Here is a 24,033-nt window from a genome sequence, read left to right as displayed (position 1 = left end):
CCTAAAGGAAAAAGCAGAGTTTTATTTCTTAGACATTGAATCAGTTGTGGTTTATGCTGCTACAGCCTCACTGGGAGCCCACATAGCCAAAATGCCCTAATATCCAGTCCTTGTGGGTTGCATCTTGCAAGAATGCAGAAACTGAACTTCCCTTTTATCCATACTGACTCTTCCCCGTTTCATTTCCTGTATCAGCTCACAGAAATTAAGCAGGAATCTTTGGCACATTAACTTCACTTTGAATCAGAAATTGCTAAAACCTTTTCTGTTCTGCTTTTCAAGCAGAACTTCTACCTCTGGGAACATCATTTTGACACTTTTCATCATTACCAAATGTACTCAAAAAGCTTCAGATAATAAAGTGAAATTTCTCTTCCTTGCACTAGAAAAATTCTTGGGCTTACCATACTTTATCCTAGAGCCCTGCTCCCCTTGCTTGTGAAGAACAGTGTGCTGCTTAATTTTCTCCAAATAATTCTCTTGCTTCCTGATCCACTTGGGACTACACAAGCATTTGGGAGTCAGTCAGGAAAGAGGTGCCTAACTTTGAAAACAACACTTAAATAACAGCATTTGAGCTCCGCAGACAGGGAAGTTTGTTCTTACAAACTCACCTTCTTGCTGTAGGGTATTTCAACAGAGAGAAGTATTTCTTCAGGCTTAACTATGGTCTTTCTGTAGCCAGTGAAAAACTTCTCATCCATGGTGACAGTCCTTTTGCCCTCTGCAGAGCAAAGGGGCATCAATGGTGAATAAATGAAAAATGGCAATAATATGCGTGGAAAAGCCTTCAAACTACACAAATCACTCTTGATATGGTCTCTGATTTCATTTTTCCACTCTCTTTCACCAAATCAGGAAAATCTTTCTCAGATTTATTTTGGTATTTATGGAACCTCTAACAGCTTCTGCCTGCATATTAAATTTTCTTTGTACATGAACTGATAAAAGAGATCTCCTTCTTTATGTAATTAAAGCTTTGCCTCCAGGTGAGCCAGTTCCCAACACTAATGAAATCCCCCTCTTTCTCCTTTCCATAGCCTGCACACAAACCCAGTCCTCTGACTGGACAGTCCACTTACTTCAAGGATACTATTTTTAAAATATTTTCCTAAAACAAATAAAAACTGAGGCACTTGGCTTTCTTCTTAGGAAAAAAAAACCACCAAAAACCAAGTTTCAGTCTTTATCTGAATAAACCAGAAGGATTAAAGTATGATAGTGACAGAAACTATTTAATGCCTATTGTTTTTCATTAGTACACATCTTCAACCAGCTCTTCACAAGGATGTGTCTGTGAGTATATACACAGTACCAGAGATTCCATCTGGCACAGAAATTCAAAATTCTTTAGGAAGCCAACCTTAGGTCTAGCTTTAGGACTTTAGCCTCAAAAAGTGTGAAAACACAGAAGACTCAGACTGATAATGTTAATTTTCACTTTCAAGTTCTGGCCTGACCTATCAACCCATGGCAGAGGGCTGCTGACTGTCCCACTCCCCTCAGTGCCACAGGGAAATTTAACCAACTTACCTTTAGATACCAAAGTCAGTTTGCTTCCACTTGCCATTAACACAGGATTCAAGTCAGAAATTGGGCTTGCTGTCATTATGTTCCCACCAATAGCCTAGAGTGAAAATAATGCATCAGATAATTATTAAAAAGCTAAGCAATTTTCAGCCTTTAATTAATTGGGAAAACCTAAGCCCCACGAAATCAGATGCTGTCTCAGACAATATTAATATTTGCCTGAAACAGATTTAGAACAATGTTTTGGTAATGCATCAAGACTACCTTATGCTCAAACCTCATATGCACAACCACACCAAAATGCAATCACTGTACCTGCTATTAAGGGAGGATCCATGAAACTAAAAAGGGTATTTTCAGTAACAGTCAGGACCCAAGGGTTTTGGCTGCAAAAAAAATGCATGGCACAGTGTCTCGTGGAACAGAAGTTCTTGTTTGGTAGGTTGGTTTGGCTGCTTGCTTGATATTTTATTCTTAGAGCACACAGAGTTTGAACACACCTTCCCTTTTAAAGCTAGAGAAAAATTTGCCAGCTCTGATACATTAACTCTGCCCCAGTTGTCATGGCAATATATACACACCTGCTTCTTTGAAACTTGCCCAGCATTCTAAATACATTTTTTTTGTTCAATTAATCAAATCTCCCTACAGTTCCCCCCACTTGGTGATAACAGCAGTGGAAGACTAGAGAACTGCCATGTTTCCTTCACTTGCTAGATGTGTGACATCAGAGCAGCAGACACCAGCTGAGACCCCACCACTCTCTGGGGTTGATTTTTGTGTGCTGGTTTCCTTCCCAAGGTTTGCAAACACTCTCTTGGGAGATGCACAGGGCACACCAACTCTGCTTGAAGCAAGGCAGCTCCTCAGGCTGAGCTTTCAATTCCAGCCCCCAGTGCTCCTGAGTCACTTACAGCGACATTCCTGATCTGAGGCCCCGCAAACCAGCGCAGCTGCTCCAGGACAGCCTGGAAAATCTCTGTTTTGTATGGAGGAAGGTCTGCCACTGCTTTCCTCATCACCTCCTCTACTGACTTCAAGGTGCAGGCAGCGCCTATGGTGACCCCTGTAGGAAAAAAAAAAAAGGAAAAGAGATGTGGTTTTGCAAAATTTTGAGGACACAAGGACAGTAACTGTGTCTGCAAAGCTCAGATGCCACTGAGTTCAGCTAGACCTTCAGCTACACCAGCCTATTTAGAATGCACTGCATGTAAACATCACATCCTCAGAACAAAATTCATCTTTAAGCCACAGCTCATGCTGGTGCTGTCTCCCACATGACAGTAACACACCACCCTTTTGCATCAGTGTATTATTAACAATATTGGCCTCTTTTAGGTATTAGTTTGTCCTTTGAGAAGTGAACTCCAACTCCTTTCCAGTTTCCACTCTTTAAATATCCTGCCAGACATTGGGCCACATGCAGTAAATTGTCCTAGGCACTTTTATTTGTAAGGTTGACTCATTTCCATCACAAAGCTAAAGGCAATGGAATTGTAGAATTGTTAAAGTTGGAAAAGACCTCCAAAGATCTGAGTCCAGCCTCTGACTGAACACCACCACATCAACTAAACCACAGCAGCAAAAGTCATGTCCAGTCATTTCTTGAACACTTCCAGGGGTGGTGACTCCACTGCCTCCATGGGCAGCCCAGCCCATGCTAGATCATGCTTTCAAGTGAAGAAATTCTTCCTGATGTCAACCTGAATATCTCCTGGCAGAGTTTGAGGCAGTTTCCTCTTGTCCTGTCACTTGTCCCGTGGGAGAAGAGACTGACCCCCACCTTGCTACACCCTCCTTTCAGGGAGCTGTAGAAAGTGAAAAGGTCACCCCTGAACCTCCTTTTCTCCAAGTTAAACATCCCCAGCTCACTTTTCTACATATCACTCACTTGATTTCCTGTGGGAAAATGGGAAAGGTATAACATATACAGAAAACAATCTTTAATCTGGGGGTTTTCCTCCACACCCTCTTTATTCTTCCATGGAGTCCCCACTCACCTCACAGGTGTTCTGCCTCTTTTTTGCTCACCTGTTTCAGTGTGCTGAACAGCATTCATTTCAGGGATCCATGCTGGTGCTATTATCACTGGATACAGGAGGTTCTTTAACCTCATCTCAATACCTTAAGGAAAAGACACTGTTTGGTACTCGTGTGACATGGCTGCTGCAGCACATAACCCTTCAAGAAAGGAAAACTAATACAGTAACCCCTACAACATTTAGTCATTATTTCATGGACCAATTCCTCAAGACAAGAGAATTACTAAATATGTCTGAACTCTCTTCCTCATCACTTATGCTTGCAAAAGTATCTATTTGGTGTGAGAAGGCAGTAAGATTTCAAGTCTTGGGAGTTTTATCACTGAAAAGTCCTTCAAAATGCAGCTCTCACAACTGAATTCATTTGACTATGGGGACATTTTGTGCTGTGTCACTCCCCTCTTCTCAAAATTCCACAGAACAGCACAAAGGCTCAGAGATCTGGATTAGCATTTTTTTCACATGACACAGCAAAGAATGGAGAAAAACATTCACTGTGAGATTAATCTACCTGAGAAGAAAACCTGTTCCTACATAAAACCTGAAAATAAATAGCTTTTTAAAAGCAATGACGTGAAAGAGGTTTCCATTTGCACTGTTCTGACAAAACACTTAATGGAAGGTTTTCCAACTGTTCATAATAAGCATCAGCTCCTTCTCTTACCCACTTCTGTGTTCCCCACAACGAGTTTGGCATTGGGGTACTGGGATTTGAGAGCCACCAGTTCCTTGAGAGTCGTGGGCTGGATCCACATCACACGCTCGCCTTTGAAACACATCTGCTTCTGCTGTTTGTTCCTTTGAGTCTGCAGAAGGGAATTCAGACAGAGCTCAGCCCCTACATCAAGCCAAGAATCCCCCCTCACATGCTGCCCATGCCTGTGCCACGCTGGGCTCCATCCCAGCCAAGTTACTGACAGGGGCTGGGATAGCCACGCTGCTGCTGGCAGTTTGCCATTCCCCATCCTTCTGCTAGCAGTGATGGAAGTCTTCCTCATGCTGACAAAAGTTCTCCCTTCCTGGTACTGCCAGGTACATCCTGCTGCCACACCTCCCCAGCAAGATCTGTGCCAGCAAGCTCCATCTGACCAAGGCTCTGGCACATGCCCGTGGCTCCAGCTGCTTCAACGGGTTTTCCATTCTCATCTCAATCCAAAGATGTCATTCTTTAGCACAGATGAACTGCAATTCACCTGCTAGGCCAGATTCTGATTCCCTTTTTAACTACTTCACCCAGTGACTAAAGAAAACATGAGATCAACCCTTGGGCAGGAGAAGTTCCTGGAGAGGAGAGAGAGGAGCCCTATCTCAAGCTGAATCCATCTCATGCTATGGTCTGAGAGAACCTGCTCCTGCTGTAGCTCATGACACATTTAAGCTGGGCACAGCAGAATTAATGCTCAAATTTCAGTTGTTAGATGTGAAGGAAGCTGTAAATGTGTCATGTGCTGGATTAGATTCCTGGCTGGGACACATTGCTTAGGGGGGAGGATCCCCAAAAAAGACAGGCATGAAAGATGGAGAGAAACTCATCTCACCTAACTTTTAATGTCACTGTGAGCCAACCAACTTTTACTCCTGCTATGGTGAGGGGAGTTTTTTGAAGACAACCATTTGAGATGTATATTGAGCTACATCCTATAGTTCTGTAGTGGTTTGTCTTTGTTAATTTGAGATTTTAGTGTTACTGTATTAATGAGTGTGGTGGGTTTAGTCTTGGTTAATTATTATTAATTAGTCATTTATTTTTTGTTGTGACATAGGATTAGGAGAAAGGTAAAGTAGATTTAAAACACTAAGAGGGTATAAAGAAAAGTTTATTAATAGTAACTAAAAGAAAGAGTAATAAGAATTAGAATGAAACCTTTAGGACACTTCTCTTCCCCCCACAATCTTTTCTTTCCCAATGACAATGTAAAGAAACAAAACCTAAAATTTCAGTCAGTTTACTACTTCTAAAATAGTCTTTTTTGTTAATGTTATGGAGACTTCTCTACAAGAAAACAGTTTTCTCATGGTTATCTCTATGAATAGCACTGGAGAAATCTGCCATCATGAAATTCCTCTCATTTTCTGCAGGTTTTTCTCACAGTTGTGTTTATGGGCCATGTAAACTTGTGGGGTACTGTTTTGAAGATGAGGTGTTTAAAAGCAAAAGTTCTCATTATTTACTTCTGAAATTATTTTCCTCTTAAGGGCACAAGATCTTTATTACTTTTTTGTTTTTCTCTGTTTAAACTTTTAATAGGATTACAGTCACTTTAACATTTGCTTACTTCACTACAGAGGCCTTTGCTCGATATCTACAATTTGAATACTTTCATCTCTCTATACCTTTATGTGTTATAGGGAAAAAGAGCCTTTTTTCATATCTTTACAAAAAGGTTTCAGCCTAAAACCAAATTTCAAACCTAAAACCAAACCTCATTTATCCTATCTGGGATTGCTTCATCATTGACTTTGGGGTCTTCATGCTGTTGGTTGGACTCGATGACCTTTAAGGTCTCTTCCAACCTGGCCATTCTGTGAATTCCTTTACATTGTCTGCCTTTTTGTTCCTTCTCTCACTAGAGGAAGGACTGAAGCATTGAAAGATTTATTATTTTGTTTGGGGCTTGTAGATGATGACCTGGCACTGTAAGTTTGGGGTGGGACCTGTGGCCAAGGGGGCTGGTGGCCTCTCCTCTGCCCTGCCCGCTGGTTGTGGGTTAATATTTAATGGTGCTGCAATCTTGGCTGAGCCAGCCTGGCCCAGGGCAGCTCCAGGGGCTGGCAGGTCCAGTTTGGCCCTGCTCAGAAGCAGCAAGATGTCAGAAATGGCAGCCAGGCCCAACACTGGCCCTGCAGCCTCTCCTTCCCTACCAAAAACCAACTGGGGGGAAAACACCCCAGGAAAAGGGTCCAGGCCAGCAGGAAAAACCACCCAACCCTTGTTACCTCTATCAGCCAGAACAGAAAAAAAATAAAAATCCTGGGTTTCTTTCATCTTTTACTTGTGTTTTTTTACAAAAACACATAAACGTCCCAGTAGCTAAAAACTTCACATCACTTCCATGGATGCCTCCCATACAAAACCACCACAAGTTCCTCCTTCTCTTCCTACACTATAAAGGGAGCACAGGGAGACAAGCTCAGCTATCTCTGTATTTGATGCAGAAGTTCACATCTGACCTGGTAAATTGACATTTGGATTTTAGCTACTGTTCCACCCCCAGGCAGGCAGTGACTGGGAAGGAAGGCAACCCAAGAGCAGAGAGACATTTGGTGGGAACCAGAAAGAAAGCCAGACTGCTGGAGCAGGCACCTGGCCTGCATATTTCCTCTAAACCACCCTGGCTGAAACTCCTTCTGTTTTATAAAACAGAGTAGGATTCCTGCCCATGCATTTTCATTCCTTAGCAGCCATTTCTGCCCTGGCATTTCCTCAGGACAGAGTCACCCAAACCTTGTGCAGAACAACCAAACCAACAAATCACTGCTATTTCTTTCTGAATGAACTTACCATTAATTCTGGAGGGAAGATTGGCTCCTGGGTGGGATCCAGTGGCTGGAACTCAGAAGAATTGAACAGGCTGGAGGATGTCATTGTCTGTGACAGAGAAAATGCAAGTGGCTAATGACTGAGGAGAAAACTCTCCACATATAACCATAACTCATTCCTCTTTCAACTCAAATCCCTGTTACTATTTTGTTGAGCAAAATATGGCAAACACAGCAAAATGATGCCACCTGATTCAGCATTTATGGTCCTCCAGTTATATTTTTCTGATTCCCCAGCACGTCCTGTCAGAACCCTCAACCCTGAGCACTCTAATAGGCTTTAGTTGATCAAAAGTGACATCCCTTTCACACTGGCATGTTAAATCATGTCAAATATACCTTTTCTGAGGTAGGCTCTTCTGACCATAAAACATAATTTAGTCTAAATTGCTTTGCACAGATATTGCTAGAATAAAAGTATTGGGCTTGGGCATACAATGAGCCAGATCTAAGACTTTAAAACATCAGAAATAAAGGAAAAAGTACTAAAAGTACTAGTTGAGAGGCACCTTACCACACTGTCTTCTTTTCCATTCATGCAGCAGCCTGGACCCTTGGCTTTTCCTCCACAGCAGCCCCCATTCTGAAGAAGGAAAAAAAGCACACTCCAGCTATTCTAAACAGTCAGAACATTGCAACTTTTACAGAATACAGTCCTCCTTTTTTATTAATGCCCAGATTTCAGAAATTTGCAATCACATTTTTCACTTAATTATTTTTCATTAATAAACTGCTTGAAAGAAATTACTCCAAGCAGTCTTAATTGTTGGAGTATTCCATGCAACACTGGATGCTTCCTAAAAACCAACACACAGAAATTCCCTGGAAATTTCTGGTAATGAATTTCATTATATTCTCTGCTTCCTAAATTTATTTTATACTCACACTACCTTAAGCACCAATTTCTTCTTTCCATTCCTTCATTTGTTTTGTACCTAAACTGATGCATACAATGGGATTAACTTTCCCCCCTCCAGATATTCCAAAAGATTCCAGTTGTACAGTTTTGGAACAGAGAGGAAATTGCTTCATTCATCAGTGGGTGGCAAAGTTTGGGAAAGATCAGAGGGGAGAATTTAGACCTGCTTTCACAGAAAATGTGTCAGTGGTAAGACATTGCTTACAGTTGTCACCATGCTATTAGACAGAAGGGATGCTCCTTGCAGACTCAGAAGGAACATTTTAAAACCCACTTCATGATGGCCACTCACGCTCATTGGGACATAGAGACAGTCACAGCATTTTCCAAGAGACAGACAGCAAAACCAGCTCAGAGTTCTGAGTATCTGCACCCCAGCAGAGCCAGAGAGGTGACTGACACATCAAAGCTCCAATGCTATATTGAAAATTGAGGTTATGGGTCTTAACATTCAGCTTACCATGGTATTTTCCTTCCCACTAAGACAGCACCCAGTGCCATTGACAACTTTGCCACAGCAATTCATGTCCTGTGGGAACAAAAACTGTTCTGAGACAAAATGTGCAGATTCCAAGGAAATTAAGTAGGTTTGATCCCCTTTAGAGAGAAATATCCAAAGCAGAAGGAAGGTGCCAACCACAGAAGTGTTTCTCTTGCCAATGCAAGGCAATATCCTGCAGTGTCATGCCCACTGTGCTGGTAAACCTCTTGTTCTGGTTTGGAACTACTCTGACCATTCAACAATTAGTTCTGGAGCTGTGAGGAGACACCCAGAGCAGGCTGAAAGCACACACAATAAAATACCAATACTCCACCACAGACCATCTGCCTTTGTGTTTGATCTGACTCCTATCAGTTTCATTTCTCAAAATGATCTTTTACTGGCAGAGGCAAATAGCAGATGCCTCTTCACATTCCACCTCTAATCACAATTCTGTTGATCTCTATCAGAGGTCAGCAGAAGCCACTGTTTGTGCTATGTAGAGTCCCTTCCTCTCCCTGACATCTCCTTTTCACACTGAAGGGCACTCAGTGCTTCCTGGTATGCAAGTCAGAGAGCCACAGATGTGATCCTTGTTCCAGTTCTCTGAATCCTCTTCTGTTCTGCAATATCCTGTTAGAGATGAGAGGAGCAGAGCTGCACAGAGTACTCACATGTAGGAAGAGCTATGGCAGGGTTTTCTGCTTTGTATCCCATTCTATTCTCCAGTCTCTCAGGTTCATAAAATCCTTCAGAAATTGCTCAAAGCCAGTTCTTGCTTTCATTACCCAAACTTTTTATCTGTTAGCTTATTTTCTCATATCCTTACTAACACTCTTTTAAACCACATTTAGGGATAGGTGTAACAGCCTTGCTTCCCACCACAGGTCCCAGGACAACTCCACAACAGTGACCTCCCTCCACTGCAAAAACGTGCCATTTTTCCTCCACTGCCTTTTAACCAATCTTTCATACTTACAGAGATCTTCCCTCTTAACCCCTATTGTCTTTAAAAGCCTTTGGTGAGACACTGTGGAAAGCCAAGTAGGCTTTTATCAGCTGGGTTTATCAACCATTTGTAGTGGATCTCACTCCTGCTTGTATTCTCATTTGTGGACTGCAGTTCTGGATAATAAAATGAAATTAATGGGCATCACTGTAAATTCTTTCCTTTTGATATTTAATACCAGTGTAGACCCATGAGTGGCTGGCAATCACTGAAGTATATAATGATCTACTCCTCTTCACAGCCTCCAACACTCTCTCAGGTACAAAAGGACTAGAGAAAACTCATGGCAAAGCTTCATCTTGCACCCAAACCAGAAGAAGAATTCTGGGCAAGAGCTATAAAATAGTGATTTCAGCTTCTTCACAGAGCTATTCCTGCTCTGCAGCTGATCTTTCAAAAATGCAAATTCCTCCACAGCATGTCCCTGCCAGTGCAACACACCCTCACATATTGTCCACATCAGGATCAACTGCAAGCTCTATTCTGCAGAGAAGGTGAGTTTTTCTGAGACTTACAGAAAAGAGTTAGAGTCTGATTACCTGTGATCCAAAAAGGGACCATCAGATGGATCTTATTTAGGCGTCCCCAGCAAGTGGGGAGAGTAAAGGGTTTACACTATCTGAATTATTAACACATGAATCACATAAACAGAGGTCAAGAGGTGGAGCTGGGTTGTTGGAGCATATTTATTTCCTTCCTCCCCATTTGAGTTCATGGCATGTTTCAGGAACAGAGTGAAAGACAGCCAATTTTCCAGTTTTTTTTAAAACATCATCTAAAGCCACTTACTTTAGCAAATGTCCTGTATCCTTCCAGAATGGGTCTGTAGCCTGTACACCGACACAAGTTCCCTGCATTGCCAGAGCAAAAGGATAAGGATTTAGTGTCATTTGGCTAAAAATTTATCTTCTTTTAAAACATTCTGTTGTTCCTCACAAAAGCTTGTCAAATCTTGATACAGTTAATGAAAAAAGTGGGAAGAGGAAAATTTCATTAGGAACCTTGCAACAACCCTACTATTCTTTTTTGTTGAAATTTAAACTGAAATTCATTTAGAACTAATTCAATCTGTCTTATTCAGTATTCATTTATCTCAATTGTGTGAGTCTTATCAGTATACCAACTAGTCTGTCTCCTGAATTACACAGAGATTGCTTTCTCCTGCATCATTATTCCTCTCAGATCACTGCTGGAAGCACAGTAATGACTATCTCAGCAGCAACAGCAGCCTCTCACAGGATTTACACAGTTGGGTTCTGCCCCACTCCATCACTGCATGTTGCTGTCTTGGTCCTTGACTTGAGGACATGTTCTCTGTCACCTCTGCAGGCTCTTGTGACAGCTATGAATAAACAAGGAGCCCTCAAGGACAGGTCACCTTTTGGGCTCCTAATCCCAGACTGAGGCCACTTGCCTCTGCTTACGAACTTTGATGTTCACTCCACAGCACCCTGCTGTTCTCCAAGTGAAAAAGCTACTTCTTAACCTCACAACCATCAGCTATTTTTAACAAAATACATTAAACAATGGTGCACCTCCATCCCAGTGGGTGAAGCAGATGTAATTGAAGCAGAACAGGTTGCACCCCTGCAGGGCTGTGAATATTACCTTGGAAAGCATCTTCAATGTCCTCCATGTGGGGCTCGGGGTTGTTCCGAAGCAAGGTGTACATGGACATGACAATGCCTGGAGTGCAAAAGCCACATTGGGACCCATGGCTTTTTGCTATTCTCTCCTGAGATAAAGTAAAAACCACGATTAGCCCATAATATCAAGGTGAGGTCATTGTTATGCCTGTTTCTATTACTCTCCTATTGAAAGCAAAACTCAGTATCACAGAGGAGCTAAGATTATCATCAGATGTTCTCTGGTCAATTAATCTATGAGACAGCCTTGAAAAAGGAGAGCAGCTTTAAAAGTTTGCACCTAGACATTTATTGTATTTGCAGGGTGCCCCGTGGCAGGCAGGAATGATGAATTTGACTCCATGTTCTTAGAAGGTTAATTTATTATTTTATGATACTATATTATATTGAAGAATGCTGTACTAAACTATAGTAAAGAATACAGAAAGGATACTTACAGAAGGCTAAAAAGATAATAATGAAAACTTGTGACTTTTTGCAGAGCCCTGACACAGCTTGGCTGTGATTGGCCAATGAGTCACTCACATCAAAAACTAATGAAACAATCACCTGTTGGATAAGCAATCTCCAAACACATTCCAAAGCAGCAAAAGACAGGAGAAGCAAATGAGATAATATTGTTTTCCTTTTCTCTGAGGCTTCTCAGCTTCCCAGGACAAGACTCCTGAGCAAAGGGATTTTTCCAGAAAATATGACTGCCACAGGCTTTGAACTCAAAATGTGAGTGAGGGCCACTAGAAGATTCCAAGGAGATCAGGAATTCTTCAGATTTACCATGCTAGCAAGCTTTGGGTTACCTGCCTAGACCTGACTTTGAATTTCAAAACTTAGCTGTCCAAATCTTCAGGTTGGGGGAGAGAAAAGACAAACAAAGGCCAGACTGGCTGCCATCCATTCATGCACATCCAACTTATTTTTCCACTTTGTTGTTCACTCCCTCAGATACTGGCACAAGTCCTACCCACTGTGCAAACTGAGATGAATCACAGTTCACCTTAAGGCAGCAGATCTCTGACAAAGAGAGGCAAGGCTGCATTCTAACACCTTGCTAGAAGAGCAAGGATACACCTTCCTGTCACTCCTCACCAAGACTACATTGAGACTCCAGAAACATCACTGAACCAAAACTTACTTCACTACTGCAGGGAAGGTTCCTAACTATGCAAGATCAGAAACCAAAGTCATTCCTGGAAGGCCATAGGAGAGCCCAAACCTATCCCAGATTTCCTAGCTCCAGGTCATTTCCTAGCTCCAGGCTTTCCTCACAACACCATTCTTCCCAGGCCAGGATGGGGACCAAATCCAGCCATGCAGCCCAAGGACAAAAGCACTGGCAATTCAGCCAGGATAGCATGAGTTAACCTGTTAGGGGCAGAACAGAGCTGTAGCTTTGCCTCAGGAGTTTGACTGTCACTTAGCCATTCCTGCAAGCATGGATTGCTCAGCCCCAGGGCTTTAGGGGAGGTCCCAGAGTCCTGGAACAGGTTTAATTAGCATAAGAAAACATGCACAGAGGGTTTTCAAGTTACCAGTATCCATAGCTTACCTGGGCTGGGTGCAGCCTGGATTTTGTGTTTCCTATGCCTTCAACAGTAGTCACAGCCACGTGATGCAGGGCACAGACAGGGAAGAGACAAGCATTGGCAGTATGGTGGCTAAAACACCTCATTAAGGTCATTTCATTTGACAGTGCTGCTGTACTTGCTGCTCAGCAAAGGAAAAAGGGAACAGGAGCAGGGAAGAGTACTCGGAAGCTACAGCAGTGAACACAACAGGAGCACTTCAGTAGATGTGATACAAGAATTCATTACAAATCCTACAGCACCCAGTCATCCAAAGTTCTAAACCATTTCTCTTGCAGTTTGATCCTGGCCTGCACCATGGCATTTCACCTAGATATAGCAACTTTAAACATCCTTGCTGCACATTAAGATACAGAACCCAAAGAAGTAATTTATGGGGGGAAACTACAAACATCAAGATGTTGTGCAGCTGGATGCTTGCAAAGTTACATAACAGCCTGGAGTTTTTTGTTTTTGGTTTTTTTTTTTTTTTTTTCTTTTAGCTAGAAAGCTGTTTATAGATTGTAAACATGGGGGGAAAGTCTAGACTGAAGGTAAAAGAGATTATTGTTGCCAAAACTCATATAAGAATTAGCTATTTTGTCCAGTTTCTATCAAGACAGAATAATGACCCTAAAGATAAACTTGTTCATGGCCATGCTAGTAAGCAGAACCACTCAGAGGATCCAAGTTATAATATCTCCAAGCATTATTCCAAATATATTAAAAGATTCCAGTGCTTTCTGTTCCCCACAGTAAAACCAAACTGAGGCCTGTCTCTCTGTCTCATCCTCTCTTTGCACTCCCCTTTGTTTTTATTCCATTGTTTCCCCTTTCAATTAATTAAACTGAGAACAGGAGAAAATTTTCTCTCAGGAAATAATTCTGAAGGTCACACTACAAGTAAAGAAAAAAGTTAACATGTGCTGGCATACAGAAATGAGATTATTGTCTTAATACAATAACAATAAAGATTTTATCACAATAATCATTATATGGTTTCTGACAGGAAAAAGTTACATTAGAATCAGTGCAGATATTGCAGGGCATGAAGAAATAGTTCCTTATAAACATTGTGCAATGCTTTAAGAAAAATACTTTCTTATCTCTTTCTTTTCTTTCATAAGCCTTCTGAGCTTATGGTCTGAAAGTGAAAAATTATGTTTTGGCAGAAACATTCATTATATAACTTTAAAAAAAATTAAAAATGGTATGTCAGGAACCTGGATCTGTCCCCATTTTATTTCTCTGTTTCAGAGTTCAGATTGCAAAGGATACAGGATTTTCTTCCGAAAGGGATCATATTTGGATATCATAACAGTGCAAGCACCACATCCACCTTCTCCACAGCCTAGTTTGGTTCCACACAGGCCCACTGAGAGAACAGGAATTAAGGAAAACACAAAAAGTGTTGGCACAAACTTGCTCAAGTCATCAATCAAGGCTGAGCAAGAAGTTCCTGCTGGAAGCAAATCACTCACTTCTTCTGCCTAATAATTTAACATAAGCAAAGTTTCAAAAGCTGGCATGTGACTATTGAGATCAACACCCAAACCCATCATAAGGACACAGCCCACACTCCAACACACTCTCAGAAAAACAACAAAAAAAAATCCTCAAGTGCAACAGTTCCCACTTTCCATGACTCAGAAAAGGAAGTGACACAAGGGAGATAAAGCACTGGTGATTGCTGAGCAGGAGCTGTTCAGGCATGCAGCCACATCCCTGAGCCACACAGTGACATCCTCCTCCAGCACCTCTCAGTGGTGGGGCTGGACTTCTTCCTCCACCTGGTGACTCTACCACCCAGAAGGCTCCCAGGAAGGGCAGCCACTCAGGGCTACAAGTCACACAGTTTAGCTCTGGCTGGGAGCTGCATTTGAACTGCTCACAAACTACCTGCATCTCAAAAGTCGTGGCCTGGCCACCCCATCTCTGATGGCTTGCCAATTGATAGGGACAAAGCCAGCCAAGCACACTCCCCAGGAGCTTGGGTCCCATAAAATCCTAGGGGGGAGACACTGAGAGCTAGAACTCATGGAGATGCACAGAACCCCTGCCCAGATACCTGGGAGCTCACAGAGTGTGTGGCCCAGCCTAAGCAGATTCCTCCACAGACTGCTGAGCTCATGGCCATGCTTTAAAATCAGGAATTACATCAAATGTTCTGCAAAGGGAGCTCAGGAGAGAATTCCTTGAGTCACTCCTGCTTAGCTTCCTTCACTCATTAGATGGTAATTAGATACTATTATTTACTGCAAAGAGAACTGGCCAATATTAAGAGACTTTTGGGGGGGTAAAAATCAGCTGATTTCATTGGCAATGGACACTGAGTTGAGATAATCAGATATCCAGCCTTTCCCTATATCACAGAGCCTCTGGAAAAGCAACAGACACTCTGATAGAGGGAACTCAATGCATCCTGACTTCACTGCAAACAGTGTGGCACTGACTGCTTCTAGAGAACCATAGAATCATTCAGGTTGGAAAAGATCTTTAAGATCACCAAGTCCAACCATAAACATAACGCTGCCCAGTCCACCACTAAACCATGTCTGATGCAAGCCTAAGGCTGCCAAGCCCACAATGAAACCATGTCCTTAAAGCCACCACTGCTTTTCACAGAATCATGTGCCTGCTTGAGCAGAAATACAGCTTTCCCATGCCATGCAATGCTTCTCTTCACAACAGTGCTAACCTGCCTCAATAAAACATGTTTCTCAAAGTATTTGTCTGACCCTAAGAAGAATGCTCATGTAGAAGATCAGCAGGTTTTGAAGGGCTCAGATTCTCTCTTTACAAAGCTGTTTGCATTAGTTATCTACAAGCTTCAACATAAAAAGTTCTAGCAGTAAGACAGGCACACCTAGGCACAAGAGTAACACCACTTGCATTTCCTCCTGACCTTTATCCATCTGGGGTATGCTCAGATAAGAGAGCTGCTGATAGCTCTGCTGGAAACCTCCAAGAGCAGTGTGATTCATGTCCCTGTACTTCCCTCAGCCCCAGAGAAATGGAACACAGCATGGGGTATGGGTACACCAACACAGCTGTGAACAGTCTGGCCGATGTACACACCCAGCTGGCCAGACAAAAACTCAGAAAACATGGGATGACACTACCTGTGGAAGCAGACCTGGTGCAGCCAGCCTGATCATCACAGTAATAGCTACTCAGCTCCTGCAGCTGCTCTGACTCACATGGTGACCAGTTTCAAGCAGGGGTGAAACGTGACTGCTTGTCTCTGCTCATGTAAACATGTGCATGGGGGGAACCCCTGCCCCTGGGCCATCTGATAAACAGCACAGGCTTATCAAGTTATGGGATATTAGCTAGCCAATGGGATGTTTTGGCCAGAAAATTCTTTATTCTTTGTGAGGAACAAACTTACATTTCCTTCAATTTCGTTTTTATCTCATTATTGCTTCCTTTCCATCATATTATGATTCTGTGAAATTACAAGTTTTTCCTTAAAGTATTAATAAATCATTTAAAGTATATCATTTAAAATCTGTTGTTGTTTAAGCCTGGAATAGCAGCTGTAATCTTTGCTAGCAAGAAATACCAGACAATGCAAAGGAGTCCCTCTTACACTCTGTGCAAAAGCTCTGCCCAGTACTGAAGTGACAGAACAGTAAACAATTATGAAATGCTGTAGGCATTTAAAGCCTTCTGCAGTTTTTTCTGGCACTGGATACATTTCCTCCGCAGATAAGTTAGCAGGGTTGTTTCTGGATCCACATCTTTTTCCACCACCTGCAAGAAAGGAAAGATATTGATAAACACAAAATGGTTTACAACACAGATAAGTTAGTTGCAAGGGGAAAGTTTGGTCTTTCTGCAACTTCTTTTCCAAAGCAGGAAGCAAAAATCACAGATTATTTCAGCAATGTTGGTCATGTGTCCAGACACAAGGTTTCCTAGAATTTATTGTGTCAGAGGGAAGTACATGCATTACATACATCAAGTTTTTCAGTCATGGCACACTGAGGCAAATCTAAAAAACCCTTCATCAAAAATGGCAAACAGACTTAGTAGTGAGAAGAGGAAGAACTGTGTTTTGTACTAAAATCTTGGGATCCTGACACATCCCAAAGAGTGTCTCATCTTTATCGACCCTGAATAGCTGAACTCTGTCCTTTCTTTTACTGTTGGAAGAGAGAGAAAAGGAGCAGCTAAACAGAATGACAGAAAGAGCACCAGTAATGGGATTTGCAGAGAAAAAACCCCAACAGTGGAAACTGTAATGTGACAACACAGGTGCAGCAGGATGGACAGCAAGTACCAATCCTCTGAAGTTTCTCCTTCTTTCCTTGTGACATCAAATCAATCAGTATTACAGTAGTAGCCATCCTAAATGTGGGAATACAAAATTCTAAGAAAGGAAAAATTTTTGCTGCGTATTTTGAGCCTCCATCCTGTTAATAAACCATACTATTAGAAGTTATCCATTAGACATAAAACATTTTACTTTAACCTCTGCCCAGTGGTCAGAAACCAGAATTCTGCCCTTGCCACAGGGCTCATCTTCCTCTTTTTCTGTTATTAATAAAGTGTCAAGAAACTTCTCCAAATTCACTGTGTGCCAGAATATAATCACATTCTTGGCTCTTATTTTATGCAAGTCCTAAGTACAATAGTTACAGTTTATTTAAATTAATCACTCCCAGTTTGAAGGGCAAATTGAAACAGGAGTCATTTGTTCAAGTATTTTTTTAACTTTCTTTTCTCACTGATAAGAAACCTTCACAACCTCTGTCCTGCTTCAGTTTTATGCCTTTGACACGTGACATGGTTATCCTAAAGAGACAAGGTTCATACTTCCTGTTTGAGTTCACTGTTTTAGAATTAATTTTAGAATTAAAATTGCTGCTACAAAACACAACTGGTCCATTTGTGCACTTCTCATTCCTTCACTGGGGATAATCTACAGGAAAAAAGAAACCATCCTAGTTTAGGAATGTCATATTGCAGATCATGCAGCTGCTATTTAGAGCAGAGTGACTCCATTCCCTCACCTCCTGGATGCACAGAAACAAATAAAAGCATGCAGTGGCTCTTCCATGACCATCTGGTTCAGAGTAAGCCCATACAACCCTCTGCAGCACCTTGGCAAGCAGACAGACATGAGAAGGGAATTCCAAACATCCCTGTGACTGTGAGAGGACAAATGGCCTTCCAGAGCCATTCCACAGGCGAAGAGCCAGCCCCAGCAACTCCCACTGTCACACTGAGCTTCTTCCTCCTGTCTGTGCCAATGGCCATTGCAAACCCTTCCAAAGCAGCTTCCAAGATAGCCAGACACAGAGAAGAAACTTTAGAAGAGCTAAAGACTCTTCTGTGCTTATATCAAAGAAAACATCTCAAGAGGTTTTCTTGAAAGAGTCCAAAAAGTGCTCAGTCATGTGCTCAAACCATGCAATTAAAAGTTTGGCCTCCTGGCTTCTTTTCAGGAAGCAAGAACTAAAAGACAAGCCTAGTCCTTCATTTCTCACTTAACCACTCATCTCCATGTACTTTCAGTGATGTAAGAATGTGTGAAGTCCAAAAAAGCCAAAGCTTTGCTCAACTTCATCAGAAAGGGTCTCCCACCACGTCCCAGACAATGCACACCCTTGCTCTGCTCCAGCCAACAGCCCTGGGCTGCTGCTCCAGCCACTTCCAACTGTTCCACTGGAGCTGTAGATCTGCAATCCTGGCAGAGCCCAGGCATCTGAGGGAGATAAGGGTAAGAGTTTGGAGAACATTCTGGATTAACACAAATCTCACACATCAGAGATCAAGGAGTCATTTCTCTTCACTTCAGATTCCTGGTGGGAGGATGCTGGCTGATGTATCTCTCTTGCTGGCCACAGAGCAAGAATTTTTTGCTGTTCTTGCCTTTTGCTCATTGTTGTTGATGCTGGCTTGTCCTCCAGCATATCATTCCTCCAGTGGCTTGTTGCAATCTCCTGCTGTGATTTGTTCTTAAAATATTTTAAAGCCCTGTGGGTGGGGATAACACATCTTGTCTGATGCCCAGCACAATGTAATTCACAGCTCAATACCACAGCTCCTGCTCACCTCCCCCAGTGTCCTTGGACAGAAAGAAACTGAATTCCATCCATTGCCTTCTGTGGTTGTAGGATCAGACAACTTAGATACTGCAGTTAAAGAAACAGTTCCCTTTTGGTAAGTTTTTAGTGTTTGGTAATTTGTTTAATTTTGTTTTTTTAAATGAAACATCATATTGCAAATGTATCAGATTGACAACCATATTTTGACAATTTAAAAGTGGATTTACTGCACTTGGCAGCTTAATTATTAATCAATGCAGAAAGAAACATTGTTGAAAATGTTAGGATGGCACAAGACAAGTCAAATGACTCTCAAATTTACTCTGTACTGCTGTGTTTGTACTTCATGTCTGTTTGCCTACTGATTCTAGGAATTTTAAATACTCAGATCCACCTCAGCAGAGAGCCTAGCCTGGCCCTGAAATTCTTTGTGCTTTTAAGTACCACACAAAGCAGGTTCTGAAGCAGTTCCTTACGCCTTTAGAGTGCATGGACTAGTCCAGAAAAATGTTGAGCTCACTTCCCCAGAATTTTACGTACAAAACTTTAATCTCAATAAATATTTTGTTTTCCAGCTTCTCTACCTGCCTCTCAGAATTCAGATAACTTTGCCTTTACAACACGAAGCATCATATTTAAATTATTATTCCCAGAAAGTTAGGGGTTTTTCAGTTTAAGAGAACAAGGTAAATAGAGGAACAGATGGAAAGTGAAAACAAACTTTCCCATTTTACCAAAAATGTGCTAAACTTTCCATCAGTTGGGGTCTGTAAATGAGAAGCAGATGCTTTCCTGAAGGACAAGCTCCCAGTAAGTCACTAATCCCTGGTCACTGATTAAATTTCAAGAAGAGAAAGTGAAAGGTTTTAACCAGATTGCCACACAGAAGTCAGAACAGTCACGTGCAAAGGTCCCCTAAGACATTAAAATCTGTGAATGTGTAATTCCTGAAGACAATGAGAGATTGTCTTCAAATTCATTTATTAGGAGAAAGAATTAGAGCACAGATGAACAAACTGAATATAACCACACAATGTAAATTTGCTACTGGCCATGGGAACACTTTGTTGTGCTTTAAGCCAGCACACTGAAAGCTCCTAAGTCTTTGTTTATGTAAACCCAGAGGTTCACAAAGCTCAGAAAAATCCTGTGTTTTACCTGGTCCCATCAGCAATCAAATACAGACTTTGGAAGTGGGGAGAGGTCTATGCTGTGGCTTTCAGCATAGATCCTCCCTTAGCATTCAGAATAGAAATAGAAATATTGACTCCACGTGTTTAAACTGAAATTAAATGCTACACATGCATGAGACAGACTTCTCAGCCAAGGGAAAAAAATTGCCTCCACTAGCTTTAAATTGATCATGCTGATTTGCATTCTAGTCCAGGCAGGCTATTTAGATGACTTTGAGTTAGTAGTGTGCCAAGCTGTATGCCCAGTGAAATAAACAGTCCTGAATGTAAAGTATGCTCAGCTGCTCCAGGGAGACTTTTCCTTGACAACAGTGCAGGCTGGGCTAATGTGAGAGAGAAGGAATTGCTGCAAACCACGTCCCTGTCTCACAAACCACCTCTTGGCACCTGGTTTTGCACAGGGACAGAATGTCAGCAGCCCATTTGCAATGTCAAGCTGTCATGAATTCACACAGCAGGAGCCTTTCCCACTGGCCATGTTACCACTCTCTTTGCAGTGAATCAACTGGAATATTTAATCAGGATCCCAGATGGATAGAGCCATATCCTAACATGGAATCACACAATATACTGACTTGGAAGAGACCCACTAAAACCATCAAAGCTCACCTCCTGCACAGGACACCCCAAGAATCCCAACAGGTGCCTGGAGCATTGTCCAAATACTTCCTGAAGTCAGCCAGCCTTGGTGCTGTGACCACTGCCCTGGGGAGCCTGTTCCAGAGCCCAATCACCCTCTGGGTGAAAAACCTTTCCATAACCTCCCCTGAGGGATGCTGTCTCCTCAGTTCCTGCCACTGGTCACCATTTAGAAGATATTAATGCCTGCCTCTCCACTTGCCCCCTTGCCGCCTGCTGTTCCAGCAGAATTGCACTTCCAAGCACTTCCCACCACTCCTTCCATCACATCACCTTTCATGTGCAGCAGTGTCCCAACAAACTCCACCCACACTGCCACTGATCAGCGTGCCCCATGAGTGCAATTCTCTCTCCTAAACCTGTGTTTGGTAGGGCTCAAGTTGAGCCATTTTAGCAACACACACAAAGAAAGGAACAGGAAGAAAAAAGCCACAGGAGGCTCTGGGTAGAGCAAGTGAAAACTGCTCCTTTACTAGAACTGCCTGCTCCATGGGGCAGTGGGAAAGGATGCCAAGAGAGCTCTGACATTCAAATAAGTTGGTACCACTGGTAATATTAATCAGCCCTTGGTGTTTGTTTGATTTTTTTTTTTCAGCCAAGCTGCCAAGATGACACTGTGATAAACCCCTTTGCACATGCACACAGTCAGGCTTCTGTAAACAAGAACAGCAGTTCCATAAAAAGTGCTGAACTGCAACAAGGGCAGTGTCACTCACAGCAGGTTTATTACCTGCAGGACACAGCAAGGACAGGCAGAGGATTCAAAATTAGCAGGTTTTTTCTGCTGATGGATTTCAGGGTCTACTCTGCCATTTCTCCACTTCTCTGCCTCATCCCACATGTATAAAATAAAGTCCCACAAGGCCAACTCCGGACTTTGACTAATAGACATTTCCATGTGTTAGCAAAACGTTTTCTCCAGGATGAAGGACTTTTCTAACAATTTATACAGAGCAGTGCTCTTGTAATAACTGAGCACCAGCCAGTGCTGAAGCACCACTTGTAACTGCATGCAGGAATTTGTTTATAAACTCTTCATACCTACCATGAGAGGCCTATTGGTTTTGAACCTCTGCTGATCTGGCACCAGAAGTACAATTCTCTCTTATTAGGGCATACCATGAAAAAAAAAAAAAATCAAACAAGACAGGACACTTGGCTTGTACCAGGGTCTGGATTGCCCAACACATTTGTGGCAACACACATCCTAACGCAAGAACTAGAGAGCTCCAAGTTCACCCTCTACAAATTGAAGTTCACAAAGGAGGTATCTCACAAGAACTTCACAGGGCAAGAAGACAACAAGCTAATGGTGTGCCACCTGTTCCCACCATAGCAGAATTCACCAGATAAAATTCTCAGATCGTCCTATGCCACAATTTCAATTACCAGACTCAATTAGCTAGTTACAATTAACTTGGAGTTTGAAGTTTTCATCTCTTTCTAGAAACAAGGAATGGCTGATATGGCAATTAACACATATGAACCACTACTAATCAGTGTGAGCAAAGCTTTAGTTGTCACCCTTCTCTAGAAAACCTCAGAACCAAGCCTGGGCTCTACATCAGCATTACATTTAACAACTCTATGACTAACTTGTACTGTACACTAGATAAACTTTGTTCTTCAGTAAACTGTCAATACATCAATAAAACAAAACATTCATATCAAATCCACTAGTATCTCAGAAAGTTCTAATTCCAATCCAGTTTGGGATACAAAGTCATAACTAAAACCTCTAATTGTTGCTACACTCTCATCCACATTAAACAACTATGAAAAAGCAAAAAAAGCAAAATGGATAGTAATCCTGTGGTGATCTGTAAGGCAGGGCACAGGGCAGAGCTTTTTAACCAACTGAGAGAACTGTGATCCCTCAAGGGATTAGAAATGAATTGTCTAGCCCAAACCCAGCATAGTGCCTGATTTACACCCCTAAGCAGTGCTCAGGGAAGGTTTGCAAAGTCTTGGCTCCACACCAATGGATAAGCAACCCTGCCCTCTTCCCTTCCCAGCAGGAAGCTGCTTTGGCACAAGTTCCCTGGCCCAAGTGTCTGGGGAGGGGAAGGTGGGGAAGGCAGCACTGAGCTGAGCTCAGAAACAGAACTAACTTGGTAGTTGGTCCAAGAGTCAGCTTTGACTTTTGTTCCAAGCCTTTGAAGAGGCAAGGCTGCACTGCTAGCCAGGCAAAGCCCAAACTGAGGAAAGGGGGCTCTGGGACAAGCTGTTCAAATGTGTCCATCACATGCAGTGAGCACCCCAGCCTCCTGTGAGACACAGTCACCTCTCAGGTTGTTGCCAGGAATCAGTGTCAGTTAATGGGCTTTCACTCTGAAGAGTTTTCTAGCTTCTTAAATGGAAATGGAATCAACATTTTTATAAATCCCTTTCAAAAACCAGATGTTGGAATTACTTATTGATGAATTATATGTGGATGCTTCCATTTGAGTTAAATTTTCCAGATCTGTTGCAAATACTGAAATTATTTCTAGTAGAAATGCCTGTATTCACAGTGCACACTTATTTAAAAGTAGTTCCATCAGAATTGTAGTAAATTATTGCCAAAAAATCTGAAATGTACAAGGAATATTACGTAATTGTGCTACCCTTTGAATGATTCACAGGGTAAACTCAAAGAAGAGAAAAAGCCATTTAGCAAAGCAATATGTAATCTTCACAATTTAATACTTAAAAGTCATGGCACATGTATTCTTATCAGAAAACTTAAGAGGAGGAAAAAGACGACTAGAAAAGTAAGTGATGAAGCCACAACCCAGTGTGAGCAAAGCTTTAGTTGTCACCCTTCTCTAGAAAACCTCAGAACCAAGCCTGGGCTCTACATCAGCACTACATTTAACAACTCCATGACTAACTTTCACTGCACACTAGATAAACTTTGTTCTTCAGTAAACTGTCAATACATCAATAAAACAAAACACTCATATCATTCATATCCAGGAACAAGCTGGACAGAAAGCTGGAATCTTCCTTACCTTTTTCCCATTCACAAAGAAAACAAGTTCATCCCCTGCCTCGTTGGGAGCCATCCTGCACACCTTCCAAACTTCACTCCAGCAGGGCCACGGATCAGCCTTGGGAGAGCAGCCCTACCCCCCCAGCAGAGTGAGCACCAGCCCCACCACAGGTGACCCGAGCCTGCCTCCACCGTGTTTGACCGGATTCCTGCACCGGTGCCCTGTGGAAGCCCATATTATATAAGAGGCAATGGAGAGGCGTGCCAGCTGCCTGTGGTTGGTGCTCCTGCAGCCCTAATGACAGCACAGGAGCTGGAACCAGCAGAGTGACCCGCCCCCTTTTATATAGCAGAGGAGCACAATGCAGCTGCATTCCCTTTAGATGATCCTGCCAGGCTTGGGGCACTGCTGTGTGCCACCAGCAAGGAATTCACGGGGTTT

The 24,033-nt window shown here is 42.3% G+C and overlaps 1 protein-coding gene across 1 annotated transcript in view; it reads right to left on the bottom strand.

The window, feature by feature from the left end:
• The window catches only part of XDH (xanthine dehydrogenase), a 50,219-nt gene extending 26,388 nt beyond the window's left edge, over nucleotides 1-23,831 (bottom strand). Inside the window, exons 1-14 of the mRNA XM_009096148.4 lie at nucleotides 23,611-23,831; nucleotides 16,428-16,485; nucleotides 14,008-14,104; nucleotides 12,714-12,822; nucleotides 11,130-11,256; nucleotides 10,311-10,372; nucleotides 8,492-8,560; nucleotides 7,627-7,695; nucleotides 7,075-7,161; nucleotides 4,237-4,378; nucleotides 3,562-3,654; nucleotides 2,445-2,596; nucleotides 1,534-1,627; nucleotides 615-724 (exon numbers count right to left, since the gene is read on the bottom strand). Coding sequence (XP_009094396.2) covers nucleotides 615-724; nucleotides 1,534-1,627; nucleotides 2,445-2,596; nucleotides 3,562-3,654; nucleotides 4,237-4,378; nucleotides 7,075-7,161; nucleotides 7,627-7,695; nucleotides 8,492-8,560; nucleotides 10,311-10,372; nucleotides 11,130-11,256; nucleotides 12,714-12,822; nucleotides 14,008-14,104; nucleotides 16,428-16,485; nucleotides 23,611-23,664 — 1,323 coding nt within the window. The 5' untranslated portion in view covers nucleotides 23,665-23,831. The remainder of the gene's footprint in view (nucleotides 1-614; nucleotides 725-1,533; nucleotides 1,628-2,444; nucleotides 2,597-3,561; nucleotides 3,655-4,236; nucleotides 4,379-7,074; nucleotides 7,162-7,626; nucleotides 7,696-8,491; nucleotides 8,561-10,310; nucleotides 10,373-11,129; nucleotides 11,257-12,713; nucleotides 12,823-14,007; nucleotides 14,105-16,427; nucleotides 16,486-23,610) is intronic.
• Between the last annotated feature and the right edge of the window lie 202 nt (nucleotides 23,832-24,033).

This window comes from Serinus canaria, chromosome 3 (genome assembly GCF_022539315.1).
Source record: "Serinus canaria isolate serCan28SL12 chromosome 3, serCan2020, whole genome shotgun sequence".
Classification (NCBI taxonomy): domain Eukaryota; kingdom Metazoa; phylum Chordata; class Aves; order Passeriformes; family Fringillidae; genus Serinus; species Serinus canaria.
Note: the sequence above shows the minus strand (reverse complement) of the source record. Positions and strands in the feature narration are given on the sequence as shown.